Raw genomic sequence first — 15,301 nt, forward strand, 5'->3', positions numbered from 1 at the left:
TGTCGGCTTTAGCTGTGCAGAAGTCATACTAGGATAAACTCACTCATGGCTTTACATCCTTCAGGAATCCAGAAGTATTCTGGAGATCCAACAAGGGCAGCTGCGTTTCACACTTGATAAGCTCTTCAGTTGCTACAAGACTGCCTCATCCCAGTGAAAGATGACCTGGTTTTTACTGTTCATACCTTTGTACTTCCCACACGGGCTATGGCAATGAAATGAAACTGGCCTTTAAGGTATCAGCACCCAGAGAATCACAGCTAGTTTCAAGTGCTACAGTGCCTCTGTGATATAAGAAGTTGGACACACTCAGACTTTGCTTCTGTATCAAGTCTGATGCCAACAGATCTTAACAACCCTGGCTCAAAACAGCTACTTCTACAACATCTACCTAAATTAAACATCAAAACAAACAAATGACTAACGCTCAAAGTTTGCAATAATGATGAAGCTGAGCTCCAGAAAAAGACATTTTTTAGGTATAACCCCACATCACAGAAATAGTTTCTAGAAAATTACTTCAGGATCAGACCTATCACTTTTAGCTGCAAATACAGCGTACATTTTGATCCTGTTTTCCATGAGAACATAGTAGAGCAACTGACAGACATTCCCTAGTGACAACAGAAGGTGTTCAGGCAGGACAAGAAGCAGCATGATGCACAAAACCAAGTAGAATAGAAGTTGTTCCAACTATGCAAGTCAGGGAACTAATCATGAAACTACCTATCATTGCCACTTAGAATCACAGACTGGTTTGGGTTGGAAGGGACCTCAAAGCCCATCTAGGTCCAACCCCCTGCCATGGGCAGGGACACCCTCCACTAGCCCAGGTTGCCCAAAGCCCCATCCAACCTGGCCTTCAACGCTGCCAGGGAGCCAGGGGCAGCCACAGCTTCTCGGGGCAGCCTGTGCCAGGGCCTCAGCACCCTCACAGGGAAGAATTTCTGCCTCAGATATGAAAGTGGTCTAGCTCAATTCTTCAAGTGTCCCCAATATCTAAGCCACAGGTAAATGGCAGCATGCTCAACTTCACTCCTCCTTATGCCATTTCACATGAGTGTCTGGTTCCTGAGGTGCAGAAAATATATAAATCATAAAACATAACTGCAGAGAGGTCAGATACCTTTGAATGCAGATGTCAGACCGCACTGCAACTGTTTGCATATCCTTTAGCCTGCTGGTGTCTGTCTTTGTCAAGCAGAGTGGAAGAAAGGACTTTAATCTTTCTATAAACTACAAATGCCAAGGAAACCTTTACAGTAGTTTACTGTTATCTCAGGTCAGCTAATACCAAATGTTCCTGCAAAAAAAATACACCAGACTAGATCCAGCTTCTTCCATGACTGTCTAGGGCCTGTTTGGGTTTTTTTATTATTTTATTGTTAAGCTTTATAAGTACTTTTGACCTTTATAACATTAGGGGGCAAGAAGTTCAATATTTAAACATACAACACCAGGAAAAAAAATAGCACCTTTTCAAGATCAGACAAATCTGAAACGCCTGCATGTGCTCCAGTGGCTATGCTTGAAAACTACAGCGTTCTTTTTGCCTTTTAAATACAAACCCTTTTGGAATCATGTATTCTACCCCTTCATTTTTTGCCTCTGCCTTGAAACAGGACTTTGAGGTGATTACTTTCTTACTAGTGTTAGTTTTCTAATCCTCCCTAAATGCATTTTGATGGGAAGAAGGTGTAGCATGAACCAGAACACACTGCATGTAGTATTTCATTTCCCTTCACTCTTACTACAGAGAAACAATGTTAGCACAACTATTTCTTGAAATCACTCTCATTTCTCAATTACATAGCAGGGACGTAAGAGTTCTTTAAAACCTTTTACAAGACACAGCATGAATGAGAATACAAAAATACAACAGAAATAATTGCTCTGAATGTCCATTTCACTTACACAGACACAGTAGGGTACCTGAAAGATGATGAAGCTCCAAAGAACATTGGTTTTCTTAGGGGAGTATACATATTTCTAAGCTGTATAATGTGATTTGATTAAACAAGTATTCTATTCTTAAATATTCAACCGGGAGGTTGTAGAAGTGTCACGTGAAGTTTCAGTTATAAAAAGTAGCAACCGAGCATAGCTTTGATTCAACAGAGATGCCAAAAGACTCCCAAACAGATGGCATAGTGTGCTTTACTGTACTCACTTTAAAGTGAACAAGGAGACTGATACTGTTTCAAAAAGATTCAGTAAGCTTCCAGCCAGCAAAATGCAGGCATTTCGTTTGCAAGATGTTTAGCTTTTATTGGCATTCAAAGAGGAGAATTGATGACTATCTAAAAATATGATGACAATAGCAGCAACACCAACACAGGCAATTTCATAAAGTATGTCTCACTCCAGACACAACACTCCTTATTTTGCTCTAAACTGGAAGCTGTTCTTTATTTAAAAATCTGGGAGCAGACTAACAGAAGCATGAAATGCAGGGCTTCGCCATTTAGAACATATCATAAATAGTTTAATCTCAGCATTCTTACTATGTTTACAAGGATGTGATGAAGTACTAGGTTTCAGTTCTGCAAGAAAGTGCCAAGGAATTAGGTGGTTTATTCAGCAAGCATGTGTGTTTGTCACCGGAGTGAGGAACATGCTGCTGTCCTAAATAGCTTAAATTTGGGAGTTATATACCCATCATTTGCTTTGAAATCTTTCAGAGTCCAGAACTTTTGAGGAATGGTACTCTTTCTTCCTACAGATTTGATGCACTCTGGAGACATTGAAATGGACCACAGAAGAAATGTCTTAATGATATATATAGTGAAAGTTATATTCTTGCCTTTGCTTTGTGGTTCAGAAAGTCAAGAAAAAGCAGATTTATGGGAGAAAACTTACAGCCTTTTAGTAGTACCAAAACAATTATATGGAATACAAGGAGGGAAGAGTTATTGAAGAGATTATAAACACTAATGTCTCTACATTTACAAAGCTGATCATATATTCTATGCCACTGGCAGATATTCTATACTTTCAGTAATGTGGCCAGACACAAGTGCTGAGTTCTCACCCCAGCCTCCTACTTCTGTATGCTCTGAAGTTCCAATATAACAGTAATTACAGCAGACAACTGAATACTTCTACAAAAGCCTTGAGGTTTAAGTGACCTGGATCATACAAGTAAACAAATCTGAAACAGAAAATATTTCCCAAACATAACTTAGATTCTGAGAGCTCTCAAAATATTTAACCATCTTATAATAAGGTCTTTAAAAAGCTGGTACAGAAACTTGAAAGTGAAGTAACACATTTATACAGTATAACATAAAAAACAAACGTGTACTTATGAAATTGCTCTCAAGTGAAAACATCAGCTATTCCCCCGAAGCCCAATTTTTAGAATCTCTTAATATGCATCTCAAGGCAATCCTACAGTCCAAAAAAAAACCCACCAAAACACGAAGCCAAGTAAAATGTTTAACCTAGTCAATAATCATGGTGCTATGTGTTATAGTAAAGCTCGAGTAAAGAGAACACCTCACTGTAATTACTCAACAGTTTATACTGGAGTCAGAAAAGCTGCTAAAGGACAGGTCACCAAAATAAAGAAATTTAATAAAGCCTGTTAATTGCTATGTTCATTTCAGTTTGGAGCAGGTGAGAAACATCAGCTCTTAGTTTAGAAAGAAATTGCAAGTGAAGACATTTGAGGTTTTCTATAGCAACTGAAGTCCTTTGAGAGTTGGTAGGATTGACTCTCCAAAAGCTGGGAAGAGAAGATCTCAGGCAGGAGCTAATCCTGAAAAAATCTTGCAGAACACAGGTAAACGGCCCAACAGGGATTCATATACTTAGCTAAACTTTCTCCTTTTCTGAAATCTATTGTGAAATAAAGTATTAAGTCATGAGGGTTTGGAAGGCTTTAGCCTGAAGGACTAAACCGTCCAATCTGTCTCAGACAACAGGAAATTGGTTTAATCTTTATACACCCACACACAGGCAGCTCTACTCCTCAGAAATTTGTTTTCCAGATATAAATGTTCTACTTTGCTGCCCTTCCGAAAGTGATGTAAAGGAAGGAGTATGATCATACGCTCAGAGAACTAAACTGAAGCAAAACAAATTAATGTTCTATTAAGTTACCCAGGAAGTGTTTGGACAAGTTATTAAGGTGGTATGAAAATTTATTTGCAAGACATAATTACTCCAGTCATATTTTATTGTGTCAAAACCGTGGTGAGTTTAACTTTTAAGGCAAGTTACCTCTGCTGTCTTGCCAAAAGTCACTGAGCTTCAAAGAGAAATCAGACACTTCCCAGCATCCCAATACTGCCAGCTATGCACAATGAGACCCTTCCATCTTGATTTGGACTATTAGAAATTAGTGTTAAAATATTATAATACTTTGATTCCATACTTTCAAAGAGAAGAGGTGGGGGGGTTTTTTTGTTGGTTTTTTTTGTTGTTTGTTTGGTTTTTTTTACAGGCTTCATTTGCCCTCAGCCATTTTCTTTGCTCCCTTTTCAAATCCTGCATATGGAAAAACAAGGTTACTGGCGCTGCAAGCCTGTCTCTGCAGTCATCCATACATACACAGGTTCTGAGTGGAGCTGCTGGCCTCCCACAGCTGGTCAGTGTTGCCTGCCTTCGAGTTCTGTGGTTGCAGGCTACAAAGCGAAGCTTAACCAGTAATGGCCACTATTTTCATATTACAGCACGCAGGTGCAAAGATAGTGGGGAAAATAGGAAAAGTGCCAAAATGCAGGAGAAGGCAATCAGAAACCATATTTAAGGACAGCAAAATAGTTTCTTAGTAGCACAACAACAACAACAGTGTAGCTACCTGTTGAAAGACAATGATTACAGACCAGATGAAAAAATCTTCACTGAATATTCAGTTGATTTATATTGGCTAACAGTTTACAGTGCTCTTTTTCAATTGGTTAAAGTCCTCTGTGTTAAAGCAAGCTATTTATTTTCTCTTGTTTATCAACCACTAGTCCAGTACTGGCAGTACCTCCTCAGCGAAGCTACATTTCCTATCTGCAGTTTATTCCCACAGCCAGGAGCAAAACACAAAAGGCAAGTTTTCCAATCACCAGCCAACCTACCTCTAAGACACACTATTTAAGTTATTCTGTCATTATCAGAAGCCCAATCAATAGCACATGCATGCCAACAGACCTGGAATAACAAATCTGAACTACTCTATTAGATCACAGAATTCCAAGGCGAGAAACTCCGACGACTGTCCCAAGGCTACTGAAAGCAGTAAGAAATGAGTTCAAACTGTGTCACTTCAGACTACCCAAAACTGTTCAAGGTTTGTTCTGAAGAAAGTGCGTAAGTGTGTGTACGACATACTTACTCTCGCTCTTTCTCTGTCAGTTTGTCATTGATATTATCTTTGATTGTAGACCGAGAGCCCTTGTGAATTATGGGATACCTGAGTGGCACTTGTAAGAAATAGGAAATCATCGAAACCAAGTGAGCGGTGTAGCCCAGGGCAACAGCAATGCTTCCGTCATCTTTTGCTGTCAATAACAAAAATATTCCATTATTTCAAATTGAAGCTGAGCGCAGGCTCAGTGCAAGTTCATCCTTAGTGTTCAGAAAAAGATACAATTATGAAGTTATCAGAAGTTATAACTTAATAGATACAAGTCTGAAATAAAATGTAGATTGCTCTACAATTGTTTGCAGTTGGCTATATTTGCCTCTGTCATTAAAGGGCAACATAAAATGGGTGATAGCTTGTTCTCCTTCCAATTTTACACTTTCAAAACTAAAAGTTACTCTTCTCAATGTTTGGCTGGGTAAGGGACGGTAAAGAAGAGATGGGAAAAAAGTGAAATGAAATTCCCAAGACAAAATTCAAGTCTTAAACTTTCTTAAGCATTTCTCTAGATGTAGCTGACATGTATGACCGGGGTCAGGAAAAAGCTGCATTCTTCCATCACTTTATTCATTAGTGAGATCAGTTGGAGAAATGCTGACCCCAGGGTATGAACTCTGTTCTCTGCCAATAACTGGAAGAACTTAGATTAACCCATTGTTTGAAAGTATCATTTTCAATTTAACAATTAAGGCTTCAACCTTAAAGCATCACCTGGCTGGGAACACACACAGGTCTTGCGATTCAAATTACATCCATTAGCCACGTAGGGGCTTTTCCTTTCTGTTTTGCTCTATTTTTCTTCTTTGTAAGGGAACACACCAAAACAAACATGACAGTCATCTCCTCTGAGGCACAAGGGAGCTTAAACAGAGCACCTTCTCAGCTGATAATGATGTTGAGCAACAACTATGAAACTGAGCTCTATTAGAACACAACACAATATATGGGTTTAATAGTTACATTGCTTTCAAAAAAGGATTTTGTAAGACGTCTTCAACACTTGCAGAAAAACTGGCTTTTTAGGGAATAATTTTTTTTTAAAAAAAATTATTTACTAAGAGTCCAAAATAAGATACATGTCAGCTGGTTTTCAAATTTAACTGCGTATTTCACTAAGTTAAATGCATAGTACTTCTTCCTCATAATGCAGTATTTCTAGAGACTTGGATAAAGAATTAGTAATTCTTTCATAATTAATACCAGTAAACTGAAAACAGGCCAAAAGATGGACACCACTGATTTCTCAAGAATTACCAAATCGACTTCATTACCACATTTAGTGCCATCAGCAAAACAAAGCAATAGACTGATTTTTGTCATACTGACAAATTAACTTCTTTTAAAGATTATTCCTCCATTATTCTAGCATCCAATTTACATGTTGTTAGCACAAGTTAATACCTATGGGATGGCTTTAAAGAGTTAGACAATAGATTAGGCTTTTGCCCAAGAAACCACATGCCTTGCAGAGTGAGCAAGTAATTCTCAAGGGGATTTTAATAAAGTTTCAATTCACGTCAAAGATTTGTAGATGACTGCATGCAGTTACCTGGACAACTGTTATAAAGAACAGGCATACTATATATTTTCTTCTGCAACAGGATGACTGTTGACAGTTAAAGTAGAAGCTGACTTGTAAATTACTCCATACTGTCAGGCAGCTTTAAAGTCTTATTTATGCATGATATTTATTTGGTAAGTTCACTGGCAACTACTGCAAACTGAATGGAGATTCATGTACATTGTCCCATCACGATTTATGGGCTGAAAGTAGCCACAATAGAATTTTAGGTCAGACACAACTATTTACCAGAATCACTAAGTTTGGAAGGCACCTTTAGAAATTGTGAAGTCCTAGCCTCCTGCTCAGAGCAGGGTGAGCTACAGCAGGTTGCCCAGGATCGTGTCCCACTGGGTTTTGAGCATCCCCAAGGATGGAGACTCCACAGCTTCTCTGGGTAACCTGCTCCAGCCTTTCATTATTATTGACTCTTAGAATACAGAGGTACTTTTCTAAGAGTCAACAGTAACTTCCTTTGTACTAGCTAGGAAGTAGGAATAAATAACACACAAGTTTTCTTCTAGTCAGAAATTTGGATCCGAAGCCATTGCTATCAGTTTACTGAATTTTATGAAGTTTAGAAGCAGTGTCAACTGTAGCAATTAAATTAAGAATATCCAGCTACCTTGAAAGTCTTCAGAATTAGGAAGCTTGACTCCACAAACAAAGTAATCCTTTTGATCATTCTGCAAGTTTAAAATCAACAATGGAAAGTGAGAATGGAACAATAACATCCTGGAAACAGAAACCTGCACAAAATCTGCTGACAACAAAGTATTTTTGTAAAGAAAAAAACTAAATATTCTATGAAATCCAGAGTGACTTTGACATAGCGTTTTAGCCCACATTTCATATAATTCAGAAATAAATGCAACTTTTTTTTTCAAGAAGGAAAAGTTTCATCTTAATTCATTATATAAAAGCTTTTGGAGCTCAATATTTGGACATCTGTTCATATGCACTCTGTTCAAGTTCGGCTAGCCTACTGTCAGGGTTACTTTATATAGTTGTAAACAAAATGGAAAGTATCCATTAAATTACAGCGAAGCTATTCTACTTTTATAGTGGAGACTATTTGAGAGATGCTGGCATAAGTCCTCTCCCCATGAGGTTTGCAATCTAAGGACCAAATCCAAGAAAAAGCTGGAAAAAACAGCATGAGCAAAGAGCAAGTTTCATCACGAATAAAACACGCAATTTGCTCAAAGTGTAATAAATTGGAAGCTCATTTCACATCAAGCAGATTTTTAGAACACTAGAAACATACCAGATCAATAGGGTAGATGTAGGATAGCTCCGACAGCAATTGCTTGCATCGAATAGTCTGCTGGGCATTTGTCTTCAAAAAGAGTTCTCTTTGGGGAAAGAGATCCCAAAACCATTAGTTTCTTCAAAAGCTTTAACTAAATGTATCAAGCCCTCATATCCCTTCTGCATCTTCCCAAGTATCACCTCCACTCCTGCAAAAAGCTAGGTAATTCCACAAAGGTAACTACAGAAGACAAAGCTAACTGTTCATTTTCAGTTATACCTCATGTTATAGTCATATTTTGACTATGACAATTAATATCACAAAGCTGTGTTTCACCAAAACAGACCTAAAAGTCCTATCACAGTCCACAAGTGCAACCAAGCATCTGTTCTCTTCTAGACTTGCCACTGTTAATTATCACTTTAGATATCTATAAATTGTAGAAGAGATGGTTTAAGGGAACTTTTGGGGCAAAATTTTGGGGAAAAAATCGGTACCAAGAGTCCTACTTCCAATGCCCTACTCTCAAGGCTGTGTTTCCTTTCCAATTGCAGAAGAAGCATAGGTCCTTTTACCTCTTCGCAGTGCATTCCTTTCTTAATTCATGCAAGGATTCGTTATGCTCTTGAAGTTTCTGGTATTCAGACTCAAACGCATTCTCTAAACAACACAAGAAATCAGGAAAAAAATTAGTATTGAGTATTTTCTTAGTTATCTGAAGTTTAAAAAGTAGATACTGACAAAAATGTTGGCAATAATCCTCCATTTACTCTTAGATGCCCATTTTCCATGTTATGCTGCCAAACCAGGGAACGACAGTGCAGAAGGAACACAAGTCTTCATGCACTACACACCATTCACCAGCCAAACACAACCAATGAAACCTCATTCTCCTTTAACACCTGCTCCCCTCATGTCCACAGAAGCAGAGTAATTCAGTTAAGGCACCTCAATACTTGCGCAGCCGGAATTAAGTAAATGGTAAAAACCTTATTTTTAGTAGCGACTAATTCTTTTAGACTCAACTAGGTATTAAAAATAAAATAAATAAAAAAAATAAAGTCCTGCAACAGGATCAAACATCCACGCAGCTTGGTCTTTGGTGAGCTCCAAAGAGACAGCAATATAGCGTTTACCTATAAGACACTGTCCCAGTAAAACAAAATACCAAGACAGCTGAGCATTTCACCTTTCACCTATGTAATAAGCTATTAAGAGGGATTTTTGTCTTCTAACACTTAATATGAGATCCTAATCATAGGTACAATAACATCTCTCATGACATTATAACTTACCTGCATCAAGCCACTGTTTACTGCATTACAGTGCAGCTCTTCTGATTTTCTCATAAAATTTTCACGAAGCACAGATTTGAGAGAGGTATCATAGTAAGAAGTTATTTAGAGACACAATACCAGAAACTCCCATCCAGAATTCAGTATAACACAGGCAGTGAATGGTGCCTGGTGCCAGAATTCCGTGAGGAAGTGGAGAGGTTAAGGAACATAAGAGAGGCTGAGAGAGACATAGACTGGCGGAGCCAAGCTCTGCCCTCCCTGAAGCAGAAACAGGGACAGCCAACAGACCAAAGCCAAAGTGAAGGGGGACCCTGTATCCTCCCCTTGCCAGGCAGAAGACAGCAGCCTCAAAGAGGGGAGCAAGCGGAAACAAGTTTGTGCGCGGCATGGCAGGCAGCGAACCTTCTCCTCCTCACCCACTTTGCCATCCCATGTACCCCTGTGCAACAGGTACGAGGCTCTGGCTGTGGAAGCCACTCGAGCGAGGGTATGGATGACAGTCAAGCTACTCCAGAGGTAGCACCTAGGCCCAAAAGGCCCATGCCTCGGGTCGTGACCACCCCAACAAAGAAGAAAAGGAGAGTTATAGTCGTAGGGGACTCCCATCTGAAGGGTACAGAGGGCCCGATACGCAGGGCAGACCCTCCTTTCAGAGAAGTCCGCTGCCTCCCCAGGGCCCGTGTTAAGGACATCGCCAGGGAACTCCCCAGCCTGGTACAGCCCTCTGACTATTACCCACTGCTGCTCCTCCACGTGGGTGGGGATGAAGCAGAGGCAGGCGCCACGAAAGCGATCAAAAGAGACTTCAGCAGGGCAGTCACTGAGGGATTCAGGAGCGCAGGTAATATTCTCCTCCCTCTTTCCAGTTGAGGGCAGCAATCTTGGGTGGAACAGGCAGACAGTCCATAAACGCATGGCTCCGTGGCTGGTGTCAATGCCACAACTTTGGGTTCTTTGACAATGGGGCAACCTACGCAGCACCGGGCCTGATGAACCCTGATGGGATTCATCTCTCTCAAAGGGGGAAGAGGATCTTTGCCCAGGAACTAGTGGGGCTCATCAACAGAACTTTAAACTGGGCTCGAAGGGGGAAGGGGATAACATTGGGCTTGCCAGCGATGTGTTGTGGGATGATGTGCCCAGGTTGGAGGGACGGGGAGCTGGCAAGGGCCCTCGGCCTACTGCTCGGAGATGTGCTGGATGCACTACAGCACGCTCGAAGCCTAGAGGAGATGAGCCTAGGGGGCTCTGGATGCAACAGGAACCAACGGGGTAACACTGGGAAGATACATCAGAAGAATCCCAGCCACCCCAGCCAATAAGTCAGCCTCATCGGGGGCACAACTGAAATGCCTCTACGCGAACGCACGGAGCATGGGGAATAAACAAGAGGAGTTGGAGATGTGTGTGTGCCTGCAAGGCTATGACATTATTGGCATTACAGAGACGTGGTGGGACAGCTCCTGTGATTGGAGTGTTGGGATAGAAGGGTACAGGCTTTTTAGGAAGGATAGGCAGGGCAGAACAGGAGGGGGCATCACCCTCTACATCAGTGTCCACCTGGGGACAGAGGAGGAGCCCACCAAGAGCCTATGGGTCAGGATTAAAGGGAGGGCTGGGGCAGGGGACATCATAGCAGGGGTCTGCTACAGGCCACCTGACCGGGGGACCGAGCAGACGAAGTCCTCTATAGGCAGATAGGAGCAGCCTCACGCTCACAAGCCCTGGTCCTTACAGGGGACTTCAACCACCCTGACATCTGCTAGAGGGACAGTGCAGCTGAGCACAAGCAATCCAGGAAGTTCCTGGAATGCATCGGTGACAACTTTCTCCTCCAAGTGATAGAGGAGCCCATGAGGAGAGGTGCCATGCTGGACCTTATTCTCACCAATAAGGAGGGCCTCCTAGGGGACATGAAGCTCAAGGGCAGCCTTGGCTGCAGTGATCACGAAATGGTGGAATTCAGGATCCTCAGGGCAGTAAGAAGAACACTCAGCAAGCTCACTACCCTGGACTTCAGCAGAGCAGACTTTGGCCTCTTCAGGGATCTGCTTGGTAGAATACCATGGGACAAAGCCCTGGAAGGAAGAGGGGCCCAAGACAGCTGGCTAATATTCAAGGGTCACCTCCTCCAAGCTCAGGAGCAATGTATCCCAACAAAGAGGAAGTCAAGCAAATCCACCAAGAGGCCTCTGTGGATGAACAAGGAGCTCCTGGGCAAAGCCAAACAAAAAAAGGAAGCCTACAGAGGGTGGAAGCAAGGGCAGGTAACCTGGGAAGAATACAGAGAAACTGTCCGAGCAGCCAGGGATCAGGTTAGGAAAGCCAAAGCCCTGATAGAAATTAGTCTGGCCAGGGATGTCAAGGGCAACAAGAAAAGCTTCTATAGGTATGTCAGTGACAAGAGGAGAACGAGGGTAAATGCAGGTCCCCTCCGGAATGAAATGGGTGAACTGGTTACCCAGGATATGGAGAAGGCTGAGGTACTCAATGACTTCTTTGCCTCAGTCTTCACTGGCAAATCCTTGAGCCACACTGCCCAGGGAACAGAAAGCAGGGACTGGGAGAATGCAGAACCACCCACTGTAGGAGAAGATCGGGTTCGAGAATATCTAAGGAACCTGAAGGTGCACAAGTCCATGGGACCTGATGAGTTGCATCTGTGGGTCTTGAGGGAACTGGCAGATGAAGTGGCCAGGCCACTCACCATCATATTTGAGAAGTCCTGGCAGTCTGGCAAAGTTCCTGCCTATTGGAAGAGGGGGAACATAACCCCTATTTTTAAGAAGGGTAAAAAGGAAGACCCAGGGAACTCAGGCCAGTCAGTCTCACCTCTGTGCCTGGCAAGATCATGGAACAGACCCTCCTGGAGACTATGCTCAGGCACATGGAAAACAAGGAGGTGATTGGTGACAGCCAACACGGCTTCACTAGGGGCAAATCGTGCCTGACAAACTTGGTGACCTTCTATGATGGGGTTACAGCATCTGTGGATAAGGGAAGGGCAACTGACATCATCTACCTGGACTTGTGCAAGGCATTTGACACTGTCCCGCATGACATCATTGTGTCTAAAATGGAGAGACATGGGTTCAATGGATGGACCACGCAGTGGATAAGGAATTGGCTGGATGGTCACACTCAAAGGGTTGTGACGTCCAAGTGGAGAACAGTGACGAGTGCTGTTCCTCAGGGGTCGGTACTGGGACCGGCACTGTTCAACATCTTTGTCCATGACGTGGACAGTGGAATCGAGCGCACCCTCAGCAAGTTTGCCAATGACACCAAGCTGCGTGGTGTGGTTGACACGCTGGAAGGAAGGGATGCCATCCAGAGGGACTTTGACAGGCTGGAGAGGTGGGCCCGTGCAAACCGCATGAAGTTCAACAAGGCCAAGGGCAAGGTCCTGCACATGGGTCAGCACAATCGCAAGCACGACCATAGGCTGGGTGAGGAGTGGATTGAGAACAGCCCTGAGAAGGACTTGGGGGTATTGATTGATGAGAAGCTCAACATGAGCCAGCAGTGTGCGCTGGCAGCCCAGAAAGCCAACCGTGTCCTGGGCTGCATCCCCAGCAGCGTGACCAGCAGGTTGAGGGAGGTGATCCTGCCCCTCTACTCTGCTCTGGTGAGACCCCACCTGCAATGCTGCATCCAGCTCTGGGGGCCCCAAGTACAGGAGAGACATGGAGCTGTTGGAGCAAATCCAGAGGCGGCCACGAAGCTGACTGGAGGGCTGGAGCACCTCTGCTATGAGGACAGGCTGAGAGAGTTGGGGTTGTTCAGCCTGGAGAAGAGAAGGCTGCGGGGAGATCTAATTGCTGCATACCAGTTTCTGAAGAGGCCATCAGGAAAGATGGTGAGGGACTGTTTATCAGGGAGTGTAGTGACAGGACAAGGGGTAATGGGTTTAAGCTGAAGGAAGGTCGATTTAGATCAGATATTAGAAAGAAATTCTTTACTGTTAGAGTGGTGAGGCACTGGAACAGGTTGTCCAGAGAGGTTGTGGAGGCCCCATCCCTGGAAGTGTTTAAGACCAGGTTGGATGGGGCTTTGGGCAATGGTCTAGTGGAGGGTGTCCCTGCCCGCAGCAGGGAGGTTGGAACTTTGAGGTCCCTTCCAACCCTAACCATTCTATGATTCTACGATTATATCTGGCTGCAAACTTCAGATAGACACAAGCACATTGGAGCAAGATTTAAAAAAAAAAAGCAGCCAAACCCAAAACACCACCTTCATTTAGGTCACCATGATCATAAGCTAGCTCTTCTGATCAGCAGATTATGAATATCTGCAACAGAAGCAGTAACACTTCTACACTTACCTCTGTCATGCAAAGTATTTTTTTCCTTATGCAACAAGGCTACTTCTTGACCAAGGGCCTTCTTCTGCCTCTCCAGTTCATTACGTAGCACCAGGATCTTCAACTGTAAACATTCACTCTCCTTTTTCTATTGGAAGAAAAATAGATTTAAAAAATAATATTACATCATTACACACAATTATATTTGAAGGATCCCTTCTTTAAAAGTTTTAGATTTAGAGTAGGTCCAGGACAAATTCTATTCCTGTGTTTAAAAAGAATCTTGTTTTTTCCTTCGATGCACCGTCTCCACTAAGAAATTATGCTGCCATGTGCACAGTGAAGCAAAATTTTCTATTGTAAGTGTTTCTTTGTTTTGTTTTAAGGAAGGAATATCTACCACATTTACTAGATCCTTATTGAGAATAACTGAAGACAGATTCAAAACGGAAAAGAGAAGTTACATCTCTTCAGTCTAGTCATACCCCTGATAGAGTTCAAAGGGGCAGTCAGACATTCCTGTGAGCAAGTCTTGTGTAAGTACTATGAGACACTGCCACCTTGTATAACTCCGCCAGCTTTCACTTTTTCAAGCAGTTAACGGAGATAATATTACTTCAACACTAGCTGCCTGGAAAAAAAAAAAAAAATCAGCTCTTGCTGAACTCTTCCTTCCACTTCAGATTTGCTTCAATTACACATGTACGCTCAGCCTTCTAGTTCAAGATTTCAGCAGGAAACATGACTCAGTATTAAGGAATGAAACTATAGCTCACACAGTTATAAGGGGGAATGGAAGCCCAACAAGAGTTTCCACTATTGAACAAAGGAAAAGAAAAATAGGTAATCATTTCCTTATACCATAGACCATTGTTGCTAAGAAGTTGCATCATGTGTATGATCGTTGCCATTTTTGGTTTTAGTGTTCTTCATGTAGTTTTGCTCACACATACTTATAAGTGAAAAGCCTGTGCATGGAGGGACAAGGGTATCCATAATTGGAAAAAAAGATGGTTAAAAACCTTTTAACAGCAAAGATACCCACAGAAGGCAAAGTAGCTCTGGGTTGGAGTCACTCACAGGAGATGTTACGCTGCCCTTTAAAGGAGTTGACAACTTTGCTGCTTTGTCTACAATACTAGCCTGTAATTCGAGTGAGTAAACTCCAGTTTTTCCATTTTGTCAAGCCCTTAAGCCAGTTTGACACTTTTGGAAACTAGCTGAGTGCTCTCAAACCCAGACTACCTTACAGCAATAAAGTAACTTCCCATCACAAATTTGCCCTTTCCCATACACGGCACCAGACGCGTGCCAGTGAGTACCAATATAATGAAGTCGCCACGAGCCACTCCTGTTCTGTCAAGTCACTGCTTTGAGCTGAGCTCAGCCTTTCTGTGCATAAAGTAGAGACTACTGCCAGAACACTTTTTTTGGAGAGGGGAAGAGGACAGGCAAAACAAACTGTCAAAAGCTATTGCAAAATCTGATACAATTCCTACTTAAAATGAACGTGTCACTTGAGTGACAG

At 42.4% G+C, this 15,301-nt stretch overlaps 1 protein-coding gene across 3 annotated transcripts in view; it reads right to left on the bottom strand.

The window, feature by feature from the left end:
• The window catches only part of UVRAG (UV radiation resistance associated), a 101,232-nt gene that overhangs the window by 41,596 nt on the left and 44,335 nt on the right, over window positions 1–15,301 (bottom strand). For all 3 annotated transcript variants that reach the window (XR_012833456.1, XM_075742596.1, XM_075742595.1), the window contains exons 8-12: window positions 13,795–13,921; window positions 8,748–8,832; window positions 8,188–8,275; window positions 7,546–7,606; window positions 5,330–5,495 (exon numbers count right to left, since the gene is read on the bottom strand). Coding sequence is in view for 2 of the 3 variants with exons in the window: in XM_075742596.1 (XP_075598711.1) it covers window positions 5,330–5,495; window positions 7,546–7,606; window positions 8,188–8,275; window positions 8,748–8,832; window positions 13,795–13,921 (527 nt within the window). In the remaining variant the exon portion in view is untranslated. The remainder of the gene's footprint in view (window positions 1–5,329; window positions 5,496–7,545; window positions 7,607–8,187; window positions 8,276–8,747; window positions 8,833–13,794; window positions 13,922–15,301) is intronic.

This window comes from Balearica regulorum, chromosome 1 (assembly GCF_011004875.1).
Source record: "Balearica regulorum gibbericeps isolate bBalReg1 chromosome 1, bBalReg1.pri, whole genome shotgun sequence".
Classification (NCBI taxonomy): Eukaryota; Metazoa; Chordata; class Aves; order Gruiformes; family Gruidae; genus Balearica; species Balearica regulorum.